Consider the following 25775-nt stretch of genomic DNA (forward strand, 5'->3'; position numbering starts at 1 on the left):
TGCAGACCTAATGAAGGAATTCTCTCCTCATGCATGCTCCAGATGATATGCGACAGTTTTCCTGACTTTCAGTCTCTGTCACATTGTCTCCGATTTTGGGCGAGGGAGCGGGCACTGACAAGTTCCCAACCTGGCAAATTTCTCATCAATTTCACACTCACCCACCTTCTTATATATTACCTACAAGAGATGAAGCTTCTCCCTTCCATACAGGATTTGACTACACCAGGTTTGTCATTATTATTGAGTACAATGGACTCCCTTCCATACAGGATTTGACTACACCAGGTTTGTCATTATTATTGAGTACAATGGACTCCTGCCATACAGGATTTGACTACACCAGGTTTGTAATTATTATTGAGTACAATGGACTCCCTTCCATACAGGATTTGACTACACCAGGTTTGTCATTATTATTGAGTACAATGGACTCTCGCCATACAACATTAATTCGTTCCAGTGTTGGCAGTGAAAATGTCATAAAAAGGGGTATAGAAACCCATAGTAATTATCTAATGCAAACACCCCTTGGTAAAATACATCAAAATTTTATATACGTGCTGTACTTATTAAAAATAATAAAATAGTACAGCGCACCTCGAGATACGATGTTAATTCGTTCCAGGGTTGGCATCGTATGGTGAAAAAAGCGTATATCGGGGTATAGAGACCATTGTAATTACACAATGCAAACACCCCCTGGTAAAAATCGTCAATTTTTTTTTATAAAAATGTGTACATATTGACAATTAGCAACAAAACAGTATATTAACTTTAGTAATTATAGTTACCTACAGTAACTGTATTGTATTTAGTGTATTTTAATGGTTATGATCTGCAATAAAACGCAAAATTATAATGTGTGTACCAAATGTAGTACGTACGGTAAGGAGTTCTTGCCTTCAAAAGGTACGCATAACATAAACTTTGAATTCATTTCAAGTAAGTTTAGCTTGCTAAGCCTACACTTAAAACTAAGTTTTAGTATGTATTTTGAACTATTTTACTGAATTTCAAATTTTTATCATGAAATTTTATCCTTCAGCAGTTCCTATCTTCACTTTCACTATCAACTTTAGCCTATCTGGTTGAAACCTTTTTCAACCTAAATCAATAAGGCCGAGCGATGCAGTTATAGAAAGCGGCCTCTCGCACACTTGACCATTTAATGGCTACCGAAAAGAAAAATAAAATTATATTTTCTATACTGGACGTACATACCTTTGGAGTAACGTGGCTTTAGCTGGTACATGTAGCGGGTAAAGCAGAGAGGAGGCAAAAACGTATCAATGCTAATTATGGTGTTGTACACTTGTAAATAAATTTAAAACGTAATGAATTGGAATTTTTTAGCAGGCTAAAAGAAGTTGTCCATTCCTGTCCAATTTTTCTACTTCTACGAAAAAATTGATGGTGCAATGCAGAAAATTGCTAGCTAGCGCTTGTAAAAGGATCCAGAGAATGTGGTACAGTAGTTTGTCTTGTATGAAATGTGCACAAGAATCAATGTAACCATACATACAAAGTTTGTACGTATTTATAGCCTATGGGGGGACAGGGCTTTAGCAAGTTTCAGAAAGTAATGTGGATGCGTCGACTATCTTGAGTAGCTAGTTATATGCGTTACATACATACATGCGATGAATTGTATTCACGTAGAAGATAACAAGCCCATATGCAAAGACATGGTTAAACAAGAAAATATAACATAAAATCAAAAGGAAACAAATAAAATGAATAAAATATGAAAAACATGCCACACAAGAGATGAATAATATATATTATACATGCATTGTTTTAATGTACCAGTCCACATCAGTAAATTAAACACTTGAAATATTTCTGCGAATGTGGGATTTTCTGTATCTTCTACATCCTCGCCTTTACTAAATGGTTGCTCCTTTTGAATGCTGATCGCGTGCATGACTTAGCTCATTCAAATCTTCAGTCGAAAGCTCTTTCTTGTGCTTGCTTTAATGGAGTTCTTGTTTTAATAATACAGTAATTGCAAATGCTGATTGGTTGCGATCATATTCCTTGACAATGTTAATAATACGGGTCCCTTCTTCTTATTTACGACATCCAACTTTGTTGACATAGAAATAATTTTCCTTCGTTTTGTAACGTTTGTATCGGTCTCATATTCAATAGATAACGAATTAAATGTAAATAGTTGCAGTTATATACGTATGCTGACTTAAAAGTTTATAGTAAAAGCTATAATAACGCTACAAATGAATATTTGCTCTCGCTTGTGTATTTTACACGAAATTTTCCACGCAGACATGAGAGAAGTCGATCATCGTGTCTCTTCTAAACGTTCTAAGAATGTTTTCGGCCAACTATATTTCGGTGTCTTTTTTATTTCGGCGTGTGTTATGAGCACTTCGACGGCCAGATTTTAACTCGGGCGAAACTTTTCTCAAATTCGTATGGTGAAATAAAATTCGTATAGCGAGGTGAAGATATCGAAAAGTTTGACTTCGTAAGGTGAAAAAATCGTATATCAGGGTAATCGTATCTCGAGGGTGCACTGTATATTAATTTGAGTAACTGTAGTTACCTACAGTAACTTTAGTGTATTTTACAGTAACTTTAGTGAAATGTACCATAGTAATGTTACATTTCATTGCAGATCATAACTCTAAAGTTATGATCTGCAATGAAATGTAACATTATTATGTACAGTACGTGCCATATGGAGCTCTTACCTTTGAGACAGTCGTATAACATAAACTCTGAATTTAACTTAAATGAATTTCGTATACTAAAAATTTACTTACAGTAAGTTTTGGTATGTATTTTCTTAACTTGAATTCTGTTGTCTTAATCTTTATCGCCTGTTTCTGGTTTTGTTTTCACCATAATTTATAACAAATAATGCTGAACTGAGAGAGAGAGCATCGTATCTCCTTTAGGCATTTTGCGCAGTTTTTGTTGAAAAGCCTATCAGCATCTTAGTTATTCCGATTTATTCAGCACAGTGAGTGCCCAATTTGAATTTTGAGAGACAATTTTGTTGATGTCGTCCAGCAACAAAATACTGCATGAACAAACATCGTGTTTCACATAAGGTGAAAAAAACCGTAAAAGAGGGACGTTGTGATCCCGGGTGTACTGTATTTGGATACCTGTAAGGTCTGTCAACACCAGTTACTATCAGATAACACGCAGTGTGTCGTTGCTTCATTTCGTGTCAAACTTGTCATATCCGGCACACTTGTGTGAAGTAACTTCAATCTTTCTGTTCATGCACCTGCGTGCTGTGACATGCCTAGTTTTTGTTTTCAATGACTATGTTTGGATCAGGTAGAGCAGATGTACCTACAAACAGACGCATTTTTGCTGGCAACCTTGGGAGTTGTCTTCCTTCTTTGCTGTTTTGGGTTAATAATGGCAAATTTGGTGTTGATTCATGCTGCCATGAGGCATGCTTTGTTTACCTTGTATAATTTATTTATGTAGATGTCAAGGTCGACTCCTTATCTACAGACCCCGATGCTTTAGGTATGTCCTTACGCTTTAGCCATTCTGTTTGAGTTTAGATTTTCATTCTTTGAATATCAAAACCTAAGAATATATTTAAAAGTTTGTGGAGTAATAGTTTGTGGTTTGTGCCTTCCTAATATCATATTAGGAAGGCATATCAACCTGCCATTGATGGTATTTACCATTCGAAGATCACCTCTGATAAGTAATGGAATCCAGTCTCTACTTTAACCCTGAATATCCTGAAAACGTACTTTGAAACAGCAGTTTGTATTTTTTATTAATAATAGTTTCATCATAATCGCTGCAGTAGGATTTCTTGTGGTTTTTGTTCACAAGTTTGCTCAGCTCCGATGTTAAACAGCAATAATGTTGGTAGGATATGAATTACATGCACCTTTTGGACTCGTTGATTACTACATTATTGCAAAACAATTGCATATATGCTTGCAAGACAAATAAGCTGTCATTTACATGTGTCAACAGTTTCAAAGGAAGAAAAGCTACTCCAGTTAATTCCTTTCTTATTAAACACAACAATCCAAAGATGAGGTAAACTGTCAATATTGGTCAGTCTGAACTTTGCTCTGCAGACTCGATTACAGTATATTATAGTAGTGTTACTCTCATCTGTTAAATGCTTTTCCACCTCACCAATCAGGTGTTTCTTTCAGGTGAACTCTACAAAGATTTTTTCCTGTTTTACTCGAAATTTGACTATGATCAGGTCATTGATATCACCACTGGCCAACTCTTATCACGGACGGAACTTACATTTCCACTCGAGTTTCAAGATGCACCAATGGCTATACTGAACACCCTGGACCCAACAAGAAACATAGCATTAAGAATGGGTGAAGAGTACCTGCAGAAGTTTGTCAAATACTCTACTGACACTTATCATTCACTCTCCGGTGGCAAAAGCCAGTTAGCATCTTTTAAGACCTCACACAGAATATAATCATAATTAGCATTTTTTTATTACAATCATAAACTTTTGGTAAGAGTTATCTTTCCTTTGCTCAACTACATACTAACATACTTTGCTCTACAAACAAACCATGTATACCTTCAACCATATAAATGAGATAATTTGTTGTAGCAGAACAGCTATGAATTTATGGTCAATGAGCTTAATATGTATGAGTTAGTGGATACTTATATGATAAAATGATTATAGTAGAGAACTGAAGAAATTTCTGGAATTTGACAAGCTTTGTATTCATTATTGAGCACTCGCGCTACCAGCCATCCACGCCTCGATATCATCAACAGTGCGAGGTACATCTGTGAGCAATTCCACACCATCCTCTGTGATCATCACATCATCCTCGATGCGAACCTAGAAGTACCACTACTAACAGTAAAACAATATCATTAACACTCACTACTAGCGGTAAAACAATATCACTAACACTCACTACTAGCGGTAAAACAATATCACTAACACTCATTACTAGCGGTAATACAATATCACTAACACTCACTACTAGCGGTAAAACAATATCACTAACACTCACTACTAGCAGTAATACAATATCACTAACACTCACTACTAGCGGTAATACACTAACACTCACTACTAGCGGTAAAACAATATCACTAACACTCACTACTAGCGGTAATACAATATCACTAACACTCACTACTAGCGATAATACAATATCACTAACACTCACTACTAGCGATAATACAATATCACTAACACTCACTACTAGCGATAATACAATATCACTAACACTCACTACTAGCGGTAATACAATATCACTAACACTCACTACTAGCGATAATACAATATCACTAAAACTCACTACTAACAGTAAAACAATATCACTAACACTCACTACTAGCGGTAATACAATATCACTAACACTCACTACTAATGGTAAAACAATATCACTAACACTCACTACTAGTGGTAAAACAATATCACTAACACTCACTACTAGCGGTAAAACAATATCACTAACACTCATTACTAGCGGTAATACAATATCACTAACACTCACTACTAGCGGTAAAACAATATCACTAACACTCACTACTAGCAGTAATACAATATCACTAACACTCACTACTAGCGGTAATACACTAACACTCACTACTAGCGGTAAAACAATATCACTAACACTCACTACTAGCGGTAATACAATATCACTAACACTCACTACTAGCGATAATACAATATCACTAACACTCACTACTAGCGATAATACAATATCACTAACACTCACTACTAGCGATAATACAATATCACTAACACTCACTACTAGCGGTAATACAATATCACTAACACTCACTACTAGCGATAATACAATATCACTAAAACTCACTACTAACAGTAAAACAATATCACTAACACTCACTACTAGCGGTAATACAATATCACTAACACTCACTACTAATGGTAAAACAATATCACTAACACTCACTACTAGTGGTAAAACAATATCACTAACACTCACTACTAGTGGTAAAACAATATCACTAACACTCACTACTAGCGGTAATACAATATCACTAACACTCACTACTAGCAGTAATACAATATCACTAACACTCACTACTAGTGGTAAAACAATATCACTAACACTCACTACTAACGGTAAAACAATATCACTAACACTCACTACTAGCGGTAAAACAATATCACTAACACTCCCTACTGCACATACTACTATTACTACACTACCTACTGATGCCATGAGCACCTTCTCCTAGAAATCAATACAGTGGAAATAATTCGTTTCGTAAGTAGAAAATTTGCTAAATTGAAATTGATTTTACCATTTAAATGTCTTAATCCATTCCGAGACCTCAAAAAACGAATGTGACAGCATAAATTGTAAATACTGTACGTGTGATGGTTAATACCTGTTAGAATTATGTTACTACATACTAAACAGAAAAAGTACACATGGAAAGAAGAGCAATGAAATAATGAATAGAAACTATAAATGCTATGTTTCTTTGATCACCATTGGCCGCCTCGACGAGACCGCGGGAAGTGGGATAGTAGAGCAGGAGGGCATCAAAAAGCTGTCAAAAAAAGTGATTTATTCCTTTTGGAGGTGGGCTATGTGATAAGAGTGGTATCTAGATCAGAATTTTGAGCTGATTTCAAATATCTGGTTTCTACACCTCTTAGATTGTTCATTTTTGAGCAATTTAATTAATATATTATTTTAATTAAATAAATGTCTGTAATGTTTCATGTGCTTCTATCAACAATGTAATAATGAAAATGGCATATAAATACTAAATAACTAGCAATAACCTAAGTTGGAATCAATTCTGATAACATTAAAATATTTATTCTTCAAATATTATAATATTAGAATTGTATTATATAATATTATGTATTCCCAGTTTGGGTGATATTGTGGCAGCTTTACAGTTGGTCCTTGTTATTCCGCAACTCATATATCATTACAGATCTGCAAAACAAAATGAAAAGTATTTTTAAAGACTCAGACCATGTATATATAACATTTTAGTATACATATATTCGTCATTAATGCTTATTATGTTGAACCGTTTACTTTATTATGCAAGTCAAATCGCAATTAGTCAGTCTTTTATACAGTGTGACACATGTATTCTAATCAAAAATAAAGTGCACCTTTGGTTACAATACCACTCGAATACTAACCTTCTAATTCACAGTCATCTGAGTCTTCTGCATCACTACTTTCATCTCCATCCTCTTTATTTCTATTGCTACAGCAGCTGCTTCTGCACATGTTCGTACACTTGAGATCTGTATTGTTGCACTGAAAGCGATGAGACTGGCACCCAGTTTTGCATCGACAAAACATGTCCACGAGCACATCAGGAGGTGCTGGTTGTTGTGTTATCCATCTAGCTTTAAGCTCTCCATCTTCCATAAACCATCCATGTTGCTGGGGGATGGGGCATTGATGATGATTTGCTTGGCTCTTCTCTATATCGCGGCCTGATAGGCAGCCTTAGATATATGGAGATTTAACTCATCTAGTGTGGGTGGTAGGTTTAGTTGCGATGTGCGAGACGGTGACTTCCTCCATGTATCCTTAAAAATTTCACTAGGGCAGTCTTGTTTGAGCCATCTGCTAAAAATTCAGACCTTTTTGGCACTGATTAGTTCGGACTAAACACAGCAACCTTCTGCCTTCCTTTCACACTTCTACGACTTCTCTCACCTCCTTTAATGCTGATATCAGGGTATGTGTCACAAACAAAATCCACACGACATGTGTGATATACGTTTGCAATACTAACTATCCGTTGCAAAAGCTGACTTGCAACCATGCCAGAAGTTGGAGGAGCTTTCAGGGTCTGAATTTCAGCTATAGCATCAACCACAACAGCGTCAAAGACTGGTAGCTGATCCTGGTTAACATAGATTGATGGTTGATCATCAACATCTTCCTCAACAGCAGCCATCAGAGCCGACTTGGCAGTCTTCAATATAGAGCCATCAGAGTTAGCCAGGGACCAGCTGATGTTGCCCAGAGAGAATGATAACACTTTTCTCAAATCCAAGTTACGCTGTTGGCTGATCACTAACAAATTCTCAAACAGTCTGTGCGAACACTCTAGGACTTTTTCTATTGATTTTTTCTTAGCTGATTGTAATGAGGGGAAGGTTTTGAGCTTGTTTGACTTGATGGATGCATTGAAATCAATCTCTTGGGTACTTAACCTCCTCTGGACAAATTCTGAAAGCTGTTTCTCTCCTATCACATTTGCCATTTCAAGATCCTGCTTCACTTCAATGGAGGCTTTTGCACCACTGGTAATATGTACTAGCTTGGTGGTTTGAAACGCAAACAGGTTTATTCTTGCTGTTATGAGTCTTTCATGACTTCCCTCATTTCCTCATCAGCCTTTCATGCCTTTTCACGCATCTCATAACCAGCGGCATCCGAATCACCAGGCACTAGCATCTTCTTCATGTCTGTATGTACAGCTGTTCGTTCTGGGTGAGATAGAGTCCAGCATTGAGAGGCCGATAAATCCTGGTAAACCCTATGATTCCACCGTGAGACTGAGTCTCTTTTAACTGTTCGCTCAATAGATTGATCACAAGCGATAGAGCTGAATGGACCGTGATGTCGTGATTGATAAGTAAAATACCCCTTCTTCATAAGAGCCTCATACACCTTGCTATGCTATACTCTCAGATTAGTCATCTCTGCATAGTACAGCATGCCATATCTAGTGTAGTTTGTGTGGTCATATGCAAAAAACCAAGGAAGGATCATACGTGTAATTTATCTATAAATTTATGTCCAAATTGTAGGCTATAACACGTCATGTAAACTGCAAAGAGTTAGTTTTGCTGCTCACAAAATGTGCAGACAAAAATGAAAATGTTTTCTTTTTCTCCCACCAAAGTACCATCATCTTGGAGTAATCATCATGAATTTGTAAAGTTATAAATATCTTATCTCACCTCTTCTACTGTATCGCATTCTTTCTGTCTCTTCTCATATCTTTTCTCAGCTCTTTCCATAATGAGTTTGTTACAATACTTTTTATAACAGGCAAAATGATAACAAGTCTGAACTCTCATCGAAGTTCTCAATGTTTAGCACTTTTTGAGCAATTTCACATTGAATGTTCTCTTCTTCTAATATCAACCATCTGTTTGAATACTGAATGGCGGCTGTCTCATATTGAAGTTTAGTCACTCTGACTAGGGTTTCATTCACAGACTAATCAAGACAGCGAAACAAGCGGTTTGCTGCATCTTTGGCATGGGTTAAGGAATGCTGAGAATTGACTCACTTAATCTCAAATAAAAGCATTTATTAATTTTTGAGATTATAAAATAGTTTTCTTTGTCTGATATGTAAGGTTTTCCAACCAAACTTGGAGTTGCCCCCTCCCATTTCGAAAGTGCTCCCTAGCTCAGAAATGTGCAAACACATAGATGTAGAAACATTATAATTGAATTCAGCATAAATTTCTGACTATAAAACATCTTAGTTTGAATAGCCCACCTTCCAAAGGAAAAGGCTGAAAGATAAGTTTATGTTCCTGCTCTACTAGGAGGACAGCTGTCAGAAGAGGTGGGAGTTCAACTGTTGTCTCAGTTTTGTTGTTCTCAGAATAGATGTTAGCAAGAATGCAAATAGAAGAATTTAGTTACATCAGCATGACCTGACAAACTTGCATTATAGTGTATAGTATAGTACTGTATGTGATGTACAAATTATATAATGACCAAAAACAATACTCTTGTTGTTTACTGACTTTCACCAGCAAATGAAACTGAGTGAGACGTGTTGTACGACATCCCAGCTGAGAATCAAAACCGCCAAGACATGAAACAAACGAGCCACAACATAAAAGGCCTTTTATATCTAACAATTTTTTGCGAGTCGAACCAAGATTTTTACCAAAGGACATTTCGTAGTTCAAAAATTTCGACAGTAGAGTCTTTCGTAAGTAGAGGTTCCACTGTATTCACTACTACATGTATCTATTGAAGCTACTAGTACCTTCTACTAGCAGCAATACCAACTTCTACCGGCTTCTCACAAGAGGACAGCCGATGAATTTGATCTTACTAGCTACCAGCATGAGTCACTCTTACCAACAGTAAATATCTAGTACAATTAATAACTAAAACGATTTTTGATAAACTCACCCCACCGAAACCTCTGTACTTGGCGAGTTCAGATTCAACAAAAAACTCGGATTGAGCAGGATCCTTGAGAGCGGCCTCTAGAACCTACAAACATGGCTCATCTCATAATTGCTTATCCAATACTCATTAAAAACAAAGACTGTCAAGCATATTATATATATATAATTATATACATAAATATTTATTATATATGCATAAATACATATATATGCACAGAATTGTATATTGACTTACAGTGTCAATAAAATATATACCAGGCTCGACTGTTAAACACATCCTAGCCTTCAAGTCTCGAGCAGTTCTCAAGTTTTTCAATCCAGGCTCCATAATACGTGACACTCCCTGAAATTATGCGAATATATTGAAAAAGAGAGGTCTACATAATTTGAAGCAACAACCAAGAACAGAGACCTCTACAATTAAGTACATTCTGTGTAAGTCTCTTCTAATTGTTGAAGCAATAATAGTGAGACAACTCTAAAGTAACTCCAACGAGGTACCTCTGGGTAGCCGCCAACGTCGTGCGTGTCTATGCCCATCATGTGCCCGAGTCCATGAGGCATGAAAACCGCCCCAAGTCGAACCTTCATCATTTCATCAACATCTCCTTTCAGGATACCGATATTGACAAGTTCGGTCAGATGAATCCTGTCAGCCAGTCTGTGCATGTCGGCGTAGTTGACACCTGACAGTAGATAGAAAGTGACTTACTTTAATTGATCACTTGAAGTAACCATTACGTTATTACAGTAATCAATAGCTATACCTGGTTTGCACGCAGCCAATACAGCTCTACTGGATTTCAGCACAGCGTTGTAGATGAGTTTCTGTTCATGGGTGAACTTGCCATTGGCAGGAAATGAGCAGGTGATGTCACTGGCATAGCAGTAGTACTCCCCTCCCATGTCAAACAGGCTGAAGCAGACTAATATAATGCAGCAGGACACCGCATAAGAAGCCTCGTGTCATGTAATACACAGCATCGCTAGTCGTTTCATAACTTCCTTTCGAAGTATGTCAACATGACTAAAGCGAGTCCATAGAACGGTACATAGATGGAACTGTCAAAAAGGTAGACTAACCAGAGTGCAAATGCATTGTTCAACAGAATATTTCATAATACTACTGACTTGTTAAGCAAAGACTATATTTTGAAAACCTGCTAGACATATCTACATGTGTGATAAATTGTTGCATGGATGCAACATGTAGAAAGTGGCCAAGTGTGATACTGACCACATGTCGCCATCCCTGATGGGTTTGTCATTTGGTGCTCCAGCATGGCCATAGTGAAGGATGGAGCAATTACTTCCGCTGTGTAACAAATCAGATGAGAGAGGATAATCATTCAGTATCTGTAACTTTTAAACCCAAAAAACAATGAAGTAAAAGAGAAAGATATTTATGTTTTGTTAACTAGCAACTGCATCTGAGTTTAAAAGACTCACGAATCACGATTGTGAACTTTCTGATGTGATGAAATCATTAAAATCATGAATTTTCAATTTCATGAAAAATCATGAAACAGATGTGAACCTTGTGTTTTTATAGAGAAGTGCTAGCCACACTAAGAGAATACATCAATATGTCATGTTCTAGCATGGCTTAAGAAGAGCACCTCATAGATTCATAGACTCATCTCATAGATTCCTGCTACCAAATGAATCTATGAGAGTGTGACTAAGTTGTTCACCAATAGACATACATAGACATCAGGAATTGGTTGCAACGCATGAATACTAATAGAGGGAGAGGCTGAGCCCTGTATAGGTTGTTACTCTAAGAGCAATGTTATATCCTAACACCGCAACCAGACCTGTCAACCTGGTGCTATGCAAATGAGGGAGAAATTTTAAATGAGGACCTAGGCGGGTTGACATTTTGTTTCAGCTCTAAAATTATGCTTAAGTGAATTACAGAAATGCAAAAACAAATCACGGGCAACTTTTACGAACTTAATGTTCTACATTTCAGTTCTGCAAAAAAACGTATCATATCCATGGTGATAAGCATAACGTAAACACAAAACTCTCAAAAGTTTACTGTAAATGAATTTGGTAATTTGACAGGGATGCTATATCATTTCTACATTTGAGTCTGCACTAATTTGAGATGAGGTAGCTGCTGATCCTTGATGTTTTAAGTTGTAGGTTTGGTCCCTTCCGGTTTAAACTTTGATGCGTACGTGACCTTTTTTGACATGACTGAATAGTGGATCGTATCTCGCGACTTGAAAACAAGAAATTGTCAAGGCAGTAGGAAACGCCCACCTAAAGGGCTATAGGCCTACATATAAATCTTTGCTTGGACCTAGGTGGCGCGTAAGCCTACGAAAAACAAATGTTCTGAAATGCTCGAGTGCCTAGTTCAAAGGCCATAAAATTACCGAACGATAATTCTATGCACGAAGCCATAAGAATGTGTCTTTGGCGATACAGCGAGTCCTTCGTTATCATTAGATTACGCGCATCGCGTTAACGCCACAGCGACTGATAAATAAATGGCTCGGTATTTTATCCAAGAGGATAAAACATACATCCGGGAGTTTACCGGGAGATTTTATTTTTGCGGGAGGGTAATCTCAATTCAGGGAGGGTCCCGCAAAATCCGGGAGAGTTGACAGCTCTGACCGCAACTAGAGAAACAACTTTGTAAAGTAACTGTTTTTTTTATTTATTTTATTGTTAACTATGGACATGTTTAACTTGCACTGATAGCTGAGGAAATGATTAGCATATCTCTGACATTTTTAGGGCTCACTTATGTAGAGTCAAAGAAGGTATTTGAAACTGATCGTAAATTATATAACGTGTTCCAATTTTAATATAACGTTTTGAGTATTCAAAATTAGCTAGCGGTTTTTATGGAAACTTAAAACTTAAGATCAAATATATTACACAAGGCTAAACAAGTAATGAGATACTAACCTGGCACCAATACATGTGTAGGATACGTGTCTCATGCCCCCATTGTAGTAGCAATAGTGTTGGAATATGCTAAAAAATTAGAATCCATTTTAAAAGAACTCACAGAGTTATCTGACTAAAATAAAAACTTGATTCAAAGCAAGACTATTATAGCGAGTCCATTAGTGTTAGCGAGTCCATTAGTGTTAGATTATAGCGAGTCCATTAGTGTTAGATTATAGCGAGTCCATTAGTGTTAGATTATAGCGAGTCCATTAGTGTTAGATTATAGCGAGTCCATTAGTGTTAGATTATAGCAAGTCCATTAGTGTTAGATTATAGCGAGTCCATTAGTGTTAGCGAGTCCATTAGTGTTAGATTATAGCGAGTCCATTAGTGTTAGCGAGTCCATTTTATACATAAAAGCCTACTACCAAAAATAGAGCGAAATAATAGAAACAAAAAAATAGGAAAAATAGAAACAAATCATTACTATAGCTATGAATGTACATCTAGGTAAGGACCATAATAGTGTACATCTAGGTAAGGAACAGTGTAGCATGCCATATTGCTACAGCTAAGAATGTGATAGTGTACATTTAGGTAAGGAACAGTGTAGCATGCCGCTATGAATGTGATAGTGTACATCTAGGTAAGGACCAGTGTGGCATGCCATATTGCTACAGCTAAGAATGTGATAGTGTACATTTAGGTAAGGACCAGTGTAGCATGCCATATTGCTACAGCTATGAATGTGATAGTGTACATCTAGGTAAGGACCATAATAGTGTACATCTAGGTAAGGAACATGATAGTGTACATCTAGGTAAGGACCAGTGTAGCATGCCATAAAATATTTTACTACCTTTCGCACTGGTATTCATACATTCCAGGTTTTATCTGTCTCATGAGCTCCTTGTGCGCCTCACTGCTGATCTTGTTTGTGTACCTCAACATCTCGATCTCTAGGTCAGATTTCAACACTCGACTACAATTACCTATATTTAATATATGTACCTGCTTAAAAATGTCGTTCAATACAAACACCTGCTCAGTGTCATCACATGTCGCAGACAAGAAAAACACCTGTTCAGTGTCATCACATGTTGCAGACTTATGCAATTACATGATTTTTAACCTACTTTGTGTTCCATCTAGTACAGCGGTTTCCAACGGGTGCTCCATGGACCCCTAGGGGTCCACAGGAGGTTTTGAGGGGTCCACAGGCTGGTGCCAGTATTGGTCTTTCTAGCTAGTTATTTACAGCTATTTCTGTTTTGTAGTGATTGAATCAATGATATAAAACCCTAAAAGGATAGGCGACGGCTATCATATAGGCGGGTTTAATGATTGAGCTCTGTTGGGATTGTGCTAGCCTTGGTTTCGGGGCTAATGCAATTCCCGCGGGGTGGTTGCATTGTCTTGTTAGGTTTTTGGATCCAGACTTTTATCACCTATGTGCATCAATCGCTGGAGAGTACCCGATTTCTGGTTAGTAGTGTAAAACAACAAAACCTCTAACCAGCAAACACGTAATTCTCTCTCTCCCTCTTCAATTTCAGCGATATACTAAGATCCATGGAACATAAAACATTTTAATTTACAATGCATTGTTATAAACACCATATATTATGATGTTTATAAAGGGGTCCATGACTTTTAGATAAGGAGCTCAGGGGGTCCATGGCTCCAAGGTAGTTGAGAACCACTGATCTAGTACCTTTGAAGTGTCACTAGACATAACAGACATGTTGACTGTTGCTATTATACACTACTAAATATGATAAACATAATACATGAACCATTCAGAATGTTATGTAATTATGTGAATACAGCGTACTCACCACTCACAGATGGCTGGATGAAGAATCTTGTTGTCTGTTTTATATCTACAAACGCGCAGAAAGCAGTGACAGACATGAGTAAGTAAATAAAGACCGGAAGAAAGCTATCAAGAGTACATAAATCCGAATACTCACTCACTTATACCATCAAAGGCAGCCTCCTTAGCATAGTTTCCGCTGTCAGTGTTTAGGCCATGCTGTTAATATATAGGAGAGTCATAGATAGTTAGTGCATAGAGCAAAGTTAGGGTGTTGAGAGCAGATGAATCTTAGGCTTTGAATAAATGTAGAGGTAGATGAGATGATAAACTGCTTAATAAACTTAATAAGTTCACTAGTAAAAAATGTTTTAAGTTTCTCCTACATAAAATTAAAAATTTCTATCTTACACCTTATATAGGCTGTACATGTAAAGTACAGCCTATATAAGGTGTACCATGGTACACCTTATATAGGCTGTACATGTAAAGTACAGCCTATATAAGGTGTACCATGGTACATGTACAGCCTATATAGGCTGTACATGTAAAGTACAGCCTAGTACAGGCTGTACATGTACATGGTACATGTACAGCCTATATAGGCTGTACATGTACCATGGTACATGTACACCCTATATAGGGTGTACATGTACCATGGTACACCTTATATAGGGTGTACCATGGTACATGTACACCTTATATAGGCTGTACATGTACCACGGTACACCCTATATAAGGTGTACCATGGTACATGTACACCCTATATAGGGTGTACATGTACCATGGTACACCTTATATAGGGTGTACCATGGTACATGTACACCTTATATAGGCTGTACATGTACCACGGTACACCCTATATAAGGTGTACCATGGTACATGTACAGCCTATATAGGCTGTACATGTACTATGGCACATCTTATATAGAGTGTACATGTACCATGGTACACCGTATATGGAGTGTACATGTACCATGGTACAAAGAGTAAAAAATGTTTCATGTTTTTCCCACATTATCTTTTACACCCTATACAGGGTGTATATGTATATGTACATGTATTGTAAACGGCTGTTGTAAAACTTTAATAAAAGAAATGCAAACCTGAAGACAGACATTTATACATTTCACTCAAGTAGCTTATCAACTGTTTTTCATTGTTAAAACGCTTCAAATCTAATAACTTTTATAAATACATGTATAAGCTAATAGTGGCCTTGAGCACCTGACCTGTGAAGACCAGGTTAGGGTTTAATTCCCAGAAGAGCTACCAGTGGTGGCAGGTGGTGACAGGTGATGACAGCAGGGTAAGCCGACTTTGAATCACTCTTTTTGCCAATATTAACAACGCAGGTTCATCTGCCTCCGACAGGCAACCAAACCGCCTAAGCGAAGTTTGGACAAAAATATACAAATGAATTTGAGAACAGTCACAACATTGCCAGAAAGCTTACAGATGATCGTAAAACCTTTGATACTGTATTTTACCTTTGTTTGTTTGTATTTTCATCAAAGAATAAAAAACAAACATAATAGAAAAATCAATCTATATTTAATGATGAGGGCCCACGTGCACAATAGCGTAGCTAGTCGAGGTGCAGAGCCCTCGAGCCCGAACCTTGAAGAAATCATTTGATGAATTAGTGAAAGCAAGGCTAGGTAACTAGGATGAGAGTAACAGACAGAAAATTCTACTGATTCAGATAGTATGTAAAGATAATGAAATCACATGTAATATATGATAGACCTTGGTAGCAGCCTATAATCAGCTTGTGATTGCCATTGAGACAGAAAAGACCTTCCATTGGCTAAACCTAGCCAGCAGTTTATTCCTTGTGACCGATGTAGTAATATTATTAAGATATTAATTAAAATATAAAATAATATATTACTGAGTATACTGCGACTGACCAGAAGAAGTAGAGGTCCTTTGTCTTTCTTCAAAACATCACCAATCTAAAAATAGACAACAGGCTGATGTATGAGCTGTAGCAATCAGCTAGTCTGTTTTTAATTGAAATGAGGAATTTACATTGTGTCATAGGCATAAGGTGCATGACTTTGGGTGTAAATACTCCATCATGAGGCATTCATTCACTTGATTTGAATTTTAACAATATATAGTCAATGAACTTCTATACACTACATACTGATGAACCTCGATTCGACTTTGGCATGTGGCTCAGATGGAATAGTAAGTTTTCATTCTAAGTCAGGCACATTTTATTAAGAAATTGAAGAATACGCTTTATCTAACTTTTGTTCTGGTCTCACTCGACAATGCGATGAGCCTCACCACATTGTAGATAATCACCACGCTTGCCATACGATTGAAAGTTAGGTAGATTGGAGTTACCCGCTCTACACTTTGTTTTAGCACTAACCCAAAATAGGAATGGAAGCATATTAATATAGACTCAAAGAACTTGTAACATCATGTCATCAATTAAGTTAATACATAATGCGTTGAGAAACTAGTCCTTCATCACTTGAAAGTTTGGGAGATGAGTAAAGCATTTATAACAACAAAATTGTGGGAATTATCTGCACCCAATTTATGCGTGTTATAGCCCAAGCATGTGGCCCTATATGTCGCTAAAGTAGAGAGATATATTCTCCCCTAAAGATATGAACTGAGGTCTCACTCAACTCACTACCTCGATTAGAGACTAAACCGATCTTGTCAAACTCAATGTTATAGAGATTCCTCTAAACTAACTCTTACAAAAGTGCTTATATATTGTTATTATTATATACTAGAAATTCCACTGTCATACAGCCCACGACCAGAGTGATACAATGTACCCTCGAGATACGATTACCCTGACATACGATTTTTTCACCTTACCAAGTCAAACATTGTGAGATCTTCACCTCGCTATACGAATTTTATTTCACCATACGATTGTGAGAAAAGTTTCGCCCGAGTTAAAATTTGGCGGTCGGTGTGCTCATAACGCACGTTGAAATAAAAAAGACACCGAAACATAGTGTGCCGAAAACATTTTCAGAACGTTTAGAAGAGACACGATGATCGACTTCTCTCATGTCAGAATTCCGCGTGGAAAATTTCGTGTAAAATGCTCAAGGCAGAGGAAATATTCATTTGTAGCGTTATAATATATTTTACTATAAAATTTTAGTCAGCATACGTATATAACTACGAGTATCTACATTTAATTCGTTAGCTATGAAATCTGAGACCGATACAAAACGAAGGAAAAATGATTTCTATGTCAACAAAGTTGGATGTCGTAAATAAGAAGGCATCCGTATTATTAACATTGTCAAGGAATATGATTGCAACCAATTAGCATTTGCAATTATTATTAAGACAAGAACTCCATTAAAGCAAGCTCAAGAAGAAGCTTACGACTGAAGATTTGAAGGAGTTAGAAGGCCATGCACGCGATCAGCATTCAAAAGGAGCAACCAATTAGTAAGGGCGAGGAAGTAGAAGATACAGAAAACCCCCACATTGGCAGAAATGTTTCAAGTGTTTAATTTACTGATGCGGAATGGTACATTAAAACAATACATGTATAATATATATTATTTATCTCTTGTGTGGCACGTTTTTCATATTTTATTCATTTTATTTGTTTCCTTTTGATTTTGTTTTATTTTCTTGTTTAACCATGTCTTTGCAGATGGGCTTGTTATCTCCTATGTGAATACAATTCATCGTATGTATGTAACTCATATAACTAGCTACTCAAGATACTTGATGCATTCACATTATTTTCTAAAACTTGTTAAAGCCTTGTCCTCTAGTGTATAAATACGTACCAACTTTGTACGTATGGTTACATTGATTCTTGTGCACGTTTCATACAAGAAAAACTACTGTAGCACCTTCCCTGGATCCTTCTACAAGCGTTAGCTAGCTAGCAGTTTTCTGCATTGCACCAGCATTTTTTCTTTTAAATCAGAAGAAAAATTTGACAGGACTCTCTGCTTTATTTGCTACATGTACCAGCTAAAGTCACGTTACTCCAAAGATATGTACGCCCTGTATAATAGTAAATAAAATTTCATTTTTCTTTTCGGTAGCCATTAAATGGTCAGGTGTGTGAGAGGCCGCTTTCGATAACTGCATCGCTCGGCCTTTCTTATTGAATTCTGGTTGAAAAAGGTTTCAACCAGACACGCTAAATTTTATAATGAAAGTGAAGACAGAAACTTATGAAGGATAAAATTTCGTGATAATAAGTTGAAATTCAGTAAACTAATTCAAAATACATACTAAAACATAAATTAACATACTACTTTGTTACTAATTTTCAATATGTACCGCATTTTTATAAAATTTTGGACGATTTTTACCTTGCATTTTTCCATTGTATAATTACAATAGTTTCTATACCCCGACATACAATTTTTTCACCATACGATACCGACCTTGGAACGGATTACCATCGTATCTCGAGGGTGCACTGTATTGGAAAAAAGAAAGGGTACTGATGGTTGAGAAATGCAATATTAGCAGTCAAATGGCACTGCAGTGCAATAGGATAACTGCAATGGTAGCTGTAATGTACTGGGAGTGGGTGTTATTATATACAACAAACAGCAATAATGAAAGGAAAAGATTATATGTTTATATCTCTCCCTTTGCAATAGGAGAAATGCAATATTGGCCAATATTAGAAGTAAAATGCACTGATATTATTAGAATAACCAATAATATTAATATAATAATAATATAAAACCAATGCACAATTTTGTTTACTTTTCAAAACGTAATAGCTATCAATATCACGAAGTTGTGATATTTATATAGATTTTTAGAAAATCTGTACTACGTAGTCATTGTTCTGTAGTCATCCAAACTTATAATTAATTATTGTAATAATCTCATTAGAACCGTTAGAAAAAATATCATCGTCATTCCATTTACTTACACTGCGTTAGATTTTTAAAAAATCTGTACTACGTAGTCATTGTTCTGTAGTCATCCAAACTTATAATTAATTATTGTAATAATCTCATAAGAAAATGAAAAAATTGAAATTGGCAAAAATGAAACGATTTCTGTACTCCTACGTTAGTTGATGAAACCTTTGGCAATTCGACAATGCCATAGACTGGTAAAATGTGCACGTTATTTTTTCGCGAAATGCGCACGACTTCATCGTTCTATTCTCTGTCGACCGCCTTTTCAATTTCCAGTCTTAACTTTTATTAAACCGAGCTTTTTAAGCGTTTTGTGACGATTTTCGTCCTAATAAATCTGTCTATTTGTGTATAATCCGATCAGATGGGTAAGTTTTAAGAGGATTTCGAGAATTTACAAATACCTGGTAACATATTTAAATAGGCCTATATGTGTTTTGTATCGTTATTATACTTTAACTAATCTACAAAACGATGGTTAAATTTGTTGATGAAATTATTAAACAAGGATTCGTTTCATTGTTGATGAATAATTTTCGTAAGTTGTGTGCACGTGCATTTATCATAAAAACTCCCTAACTTCGCATCCGCTCGTTTGGTCGTGGGATTATATATTGTTAGACTGCAACCTACTTTCAAGGTTCGTAAGCTGGTTCTCCGACTATGTTAGTCATAAATCCTGAAAATGACAATTGTATCAGATCTTGTAATTATTTATGATTGCCCATTAGGCATGTACGAGTAATGCAGTCCTTACTTTGCAGCTAGACAGCTGTGTCAGTTCTCAGCACAACCCACCAGAAGTTTCTACGAATAAAGGCTCAATCTGCTGGCGCACAGTAAAGTTCTTTTCAATTCAATATTTTCTTTGACCCTCAAATCTGCCACATTTTAATTTTACACCTCTGAGTGGTGTTCACGATTATTAACGCAATACTGGTATTTCAACATTTTCTTGTTATATTTGAACACTTCTATAATTTCATAAACATATCATAGATTTGTATTTAAATTTTCTAGAAAGTATAGATTATTAAGTAAATAATAACTAAGAATTCTTAAAGACCTGCCTCATCAAAGTAGTAGGCATCATCCACCCCGTATTTTTTCTTGAAGTATTCCGGTGGATTCAGGCTACAAAATCAGCAGAAAATAGCGCTTACAAATGGTCAATAATGAATGTCAGTAAAGTGATGACTATACTGAATATACTGCCCAACCAGTCTACATGTTGGACAGCCATGGAGAGAGAAAGCAGATAACCTATTCAAGAGTGTATTGAAAGCACTTTCAACTGTAGAAGTGAGACTTACGCTCCCATATACACCGAGTAAGACTCAGGGAGTCTAGGCATGAAGATCATACTACGGCCTGTGTCTACATCAACAGCTCCATAGCAGTCTGGCTCCGTAATACCGAACACCCAGTGAAAGAATGACTCCTACAATAATGGCCATATTCTCAGATTTTTAGACAGGTATGCAAGCCATGAGAGAGTGCCATGTTACAACAGAAACCCCATTTATTTGAGTTAATGCAACAGTGCATCATTCCTGCTATCAAATGAATGCAATGAGAGATGACTGTCATTGACCAAAACTAAAAATGTGATCGCAAAAGGCACAAACCTGACGAAAAAGTGGCTCATGATCCGATGAGTGTCTCATTTCAGACTCTCCTCCTTGCAAAACTACGACAGACCCAGGCTGATAGCCTTCCGCTGTTCTTAGCGCCTCACAGAGCCTCGTTCGATTCTCCTCAAACATCCTCATTGGGACGTCCAAAGTGAGGTTCCCCCGACTAAACACTGGTCTAAACATAAAACCAGACTTTGGTAAATTCTAAGAATAACATAAATTCCCATAAGCCAGTTGAGATTTCTAATCCCTACTTGCTTCTTGATGGATTAATGAAGGCATAACATTTTTTGAGTGATTTCCACGCTTCAATAATCTTGTCAGTTTAGAATCTGTGCGGAGGGGCATTGAAAATGGGTTACGGGTTATGTAAGTGCACCTTTGCTGTTGGTGCGTGACATGTATCCTGTGATGAACTTTAGGAGGATAAGTTTAATGATGAAATTGCACAAACTTTTAGTAGATTTTATCAGAAAGTATCGGTAGTTTCCTACGTTTTAACCGCTATCAAGTCTTGTTGATTTTAATATTGAAACATCCTGGCAGTCAGATCACCCCAAACATCAAAAACAATTGCAAATGATAAAAAATACTGACACTTTCTGATAAAATCTACTAAAACTTTGCGCATGTTAATCTTTAAGTTGAACTCAGATCTGAGTATCAATAGGTGCCGACTTAAGGTGATAAACAACAACAAAATCTACTAACAGCTTGTGGAAAATTGGACTACAAATACTTGAGCGAATGGTAATTAATACCAAGGGTATTAATTAATTTAGCACAACAAAACTTCAACAAGTAATGCCTAACCTCTCAGAGATACTACGGTGCAGCAGAACTCTATATATATAAATATATATATATATCTAAAATAAATTATGCAATAGCATGAACTGACAGCAGCTGTATACCAATGTAAGCGTCACAAACAGAAACTTCTTTCATGAATTGGCAATGTTCCAATGAGTGACACAATTTCGCTTGTACTTCAAACAGCTTATGCAGCTGAGTCATGTGTTTTTGATCAAAACAACTTGAACTACAGGCCACGCTGCTCTTAAACATCTCATAGCCGTTGTATAGTTGTATTCTAACGACGGTGTCAGAGAAGAATAAACATCTACCCAGTAACTTTCAGTTCTGACATCTCTACTCATGCAATGAACTAACCCTACAGAAAAATATGACCTCTATCTACAGAGAATCCGCTAGAGTATATCCGATAGTTTTTATGATTTGTGACCAATGATATAAACCCGGGGGGGGGGGGGGTGGGGTTTATATCATTGTTGTGACTAACAAGCAAATGATGAAGCATGAGTCTACTCGTAATAAAATTAAAATAAATATAATGTAACGCACCTATCTACTCATGACGCATTACATTTAACACTCCTCTTATATAATAAGGCTAAAATTAAAAATCATACAAATTGCTAAGATGTTAACATACATGTTATGAAATGAGCTAAGTTCCTAGCATTTTTTGGGTAAAATGGTTAAGAGTATATTTCTAGTATAACTAGCAACTCTACATGTATATATCCTGCCAACTTCTCAGACGCATGCATCACACATTTATTTGAACACAAGCCTCACCGGTGGTACTTAAGTGTTCTACTTACAGTTAACTGATCATAGCAAACTCTATTCAGTTATCTGTAAGTGAAACTTACAGTTTATTAAGCATTTGCCAACAGTATAGTTTTGGTTGTTAGTATCATTTTAGAAATACTATTTTTGCAGCTAAACATTACTAACTTTTCAGTTAACAGCAGCTTGCAGCAAAGCTGCTGTTAACTGTAAATGGAACTTACTGTAAGTTAACTGTAAGTAGTCAACTGTTAACCGTAAGTGAAACTCCCATTTAAGAACAGGTTGCAGCTGTGTTGCAGTTTATAGCTAGAATATATAGTTAAAATCCTTTCGTGTTGATTGCTATGTGACACAAGCTAAAGCAATGTTTCCAGGTTCGCGAGTGGTGATGGAAAATTATCTGAGACTTCATTCAAAATGCCACCCTGCTACCAGGAGACTCTAAGATAAAAGCTATCTATCAGTGTCTTTATACAGAAGCAGTGTCAATGTCCAAGTGGTTCCTTTTGAGATTGTCAAACTGTCATGGGGCATATTGCTGTGGTGTGAGTTTGGCAAACTGTCATGGGGCATATTGTGAGTTTGGCAAACTGTCATGGGACATATTGCTGTGGTGTGAGTTTGGCAAACTGTCATTGGGCATATTGCTGCGGTGTTATCTAGAGCCATGCTGTAGGTTCTAATCAGATCTTCAATCGATTTCCTTCTGAGAGAAGCTCTGTTGTAGCTGAGCACATGTGCAACCAACGCAATATTTTAGCTAATTGGCTGCATAAGCAAGGCCTGACCTAGCAAAAGTGGTCCATCGCTTGACCAACTTCAAACTGCCAATATCAGCAACTTAATCTTCTTTCCATTTGAAATAGCTGTGGTAGCTTTTTGCTTGTATGATTCTTGGTCAATACAGTGACTGTTTAGGTTAGCTTAAATACGGTAGTAAGCCTCAAGTTTTGTATTTACTTCAAAAAAAGACTATATAAGAATTCAATTTTCGATTTCAATGGTTTCTGGTAAATAAATTCGTCAGATATCTGCGAAATAAATAGCTAATGTTGACACTTACGTAATTACTATAATTTACTATAACTGTTTTAATAGAAAGTCTATTTGAACTATATAAAATCAGGCTTATACTGTTAGTTTAAGTAGACAAGCTTCACATTGTTCACCAGACAAATATACAAAAAAGATGTTCTTCGGAAGAGCCGAGTTATAGATTTAACAAGTTCGGCTTTATTATAATTAGCCAGGTAATACTACTGAGACTCTACGTGAGCCAGCTTGCACAAAAAACACTATGACAAGGACACTTAGGAAGACTAGCACACAACGTCAAACTGTGTATAAGCTTTCGCGTTGTAATGTTTTGGGAGAAACTACATTCAAAATAACTATCTACAGGAACACTACTGTTACGTAAGATTTGACTAATAAAACAGCAATGAAAACAACCAGCTAATTATTTGCAACAAGTACTGTTGTTCACAAAACCTATACTCATTTATTATGGGACAATTGTATTCTTATCCCACTCGCGAGTGGCTAATCATATATCACATTTCTACCTCGTCGGACTGAGCACTTTTTATGAACATTGTAAGTCGAAAGAATCATTCCGTAATTAAAATTTATTTTGTTAGTAAAACAAACTACTTGCAAAACCGTCATGTGTTTACTGACTATCAAAGTAGCTATTTATATGAGTAACTGGTTTGAAATCATACCTGTTTTCGGCCATCTTGAGCGTTCGCGAAGTACCACATGACCGATACTACACGAAGTCATGTGATCAAAACATACACGATGATTTGCTACGCTGCATTTTTAATTAAAATGACAATTGGTTGCAGTCAACACCTGTAATGTCACGATATTGTATTGAATCGACAGTCAAAAAACTGCAAAAATTATTTTAAAACGATACATTTTTGTAAACAAGATGTCAGAAAATATGTTCATATCTTATGTTGCGTTGAAGCATCATAAACAACTTAATAGTCAGTTGCAAATGAACGGAAATCTTTACAAATGGAGCCTGCACAGGGCACAGCTTTCTCAAAGATTGTCGATTACCATCGCGATCGTCTAGCTAGTTGTTTGCGATTTTAGAACTCTTTCATAGAGGACACAACTTCTTCATCCCATTCGGCTGCTACGTGTTTAGCATTCCTTGCTAACATTGATGTAAGGAGTTGTTTAATGCAGTTAGTGTAAATATGTAATCTTAACCACTCTGAGAAGCTTATGCAATTACTCAGAATACGTAAAAATCTATGTAATTCAGCCTACCTACTTTAATGTATAGCATTGTACCTCGCAATGTACTGTAGTAACATTTTATACCGAAAAAGGGTCATAGTTCTATAGCCAGAGGCAGAAGACTGTTGTCTGATGAAGACCTTTATTAACGAAACATGAACAATCAGTAGCAAAAATAGATGTGATCAAACAGCAGAAACTGACATATTTGCTGCCCCTTCTGTATCAACCAACAGAGATTAGAGACGACCATATTCCATCCTTTGTTCTCCTATCATGTCAGACAGCTGAGTAGGAAAGCTGCACACAAGCATCTTCTTTCTAATGAAACTGCAACACATGCGTGAGCAATCCCTCTAAGATCAAGTAATCTACTTAGCTTACTGCAAGCAGAGTCTGTGCATGGAAATTGTTGCACAAACAATGGCTCTGTCATCTTGGCCGGACATGTATTAGTCCAGTGGCATAAGAACCTCGACATGTATTAGTCCAGTGGCATAAGAACCTCGACATGTATTAGTCCAG

General features: G+C 36.6%; 2 protein-coding genes across 3 annotated transcripts in view; one reads left to right on the forward strand and one right to left on the reverse strand.

Annotated features, from left to right (window-relative positions):
* Positions 1-4472, forward strand: part of LOC137395033 (poly(A) RNA polymerase, mitochondrial-like) — a 29102-nt gene extending 24630 nt beyond the window's left edge. The window contains exons 6-8 of one of the 2 annotated variants that reach the window (XM_068081820.1): positions 6-229; positions 3469-3510; positions 4167-4472. In XM_068081820.1, coding sequence (XP_067937921.1) covers positions 6-229; positions 3469-3510; positions 4167-4453 — 553 coding nt within the window. In that variant the 3' untranslated portion in view covers positions 4454-4472. Of the gene's footprint in view, positions 1-5; positions 230-3468; positions 3511-4153 lie in introns of both variants that reach the window. The other variant, XM_068081821.1, reaches the window with a different exon arrangement.
* LOC137395032 (xaa-Pro dipeptidase-like) lies at positions 4451-24842 on the reverse strand. The gene is made up of 15 exons (XM_068081819.1): positions 24716-24842; positions 21384-21567; positions 21069-21196; positions 20826-20889; positions 16771-16815; positions 15015-15076; positions 14880-14924; positions 13901-14023; positions 13057-13125; positions 11366-11443; positions 10896-11044; positions 10630-10814; positions 10364-10471; positions 10130-10213; positions 4451-4834 (listed from the first exon to the last, which is right to left on the reverse strand). The coding sequence occupies exons 1-15, from the start codon at positions 24727-24729 to the stop codon at positions 4718-4720; spliced, it is 1455 nt and encodes a 484-aa protein (XP_067937920.1). The 5' UTR covers positions 24730-24842; the 3' UTR covers positions 4451-4717.
* Positions 24843-25775: the final 933 nt, after the last annotated feature.

The sequence above is a fragment of the Watersipora subatra genome, chromosome 4, assembly GCF_963576615.1.
Source record: "Watersipora subatra chromosome 4, tzWatSuba1.1, whole genome shotgun sequence".
Lineage (NCBI taxonomy): Eukaryota > Metazoa > Bryozoa > Gymnolaemata > Cheilostomatida > Watersiporidae > Watersipora > Watersipora subatra.

What these genes read in the sequence shown, in the direction of transcription:
- LOC137395032 (XM_068081819.1), bottom strand. An exon ending in ATTGGCTGCGTGCAAACCAG is followed by an intron (nt 10,815 to 10,895) that starts GTATAGCTATTG and finishes ATCTACTGTCAG; the next exon opens with GTGTCAACTACGCCGACATG. An exon ending in ACGTTGGCGGCTACCCAGAG is followed by an intron (nt 10,472 to 10,629) that starts GTACCTCGTTGG and finishes GCATAATTTCAG; the next exon opens with GGAGTGTCACGTATTATGGA.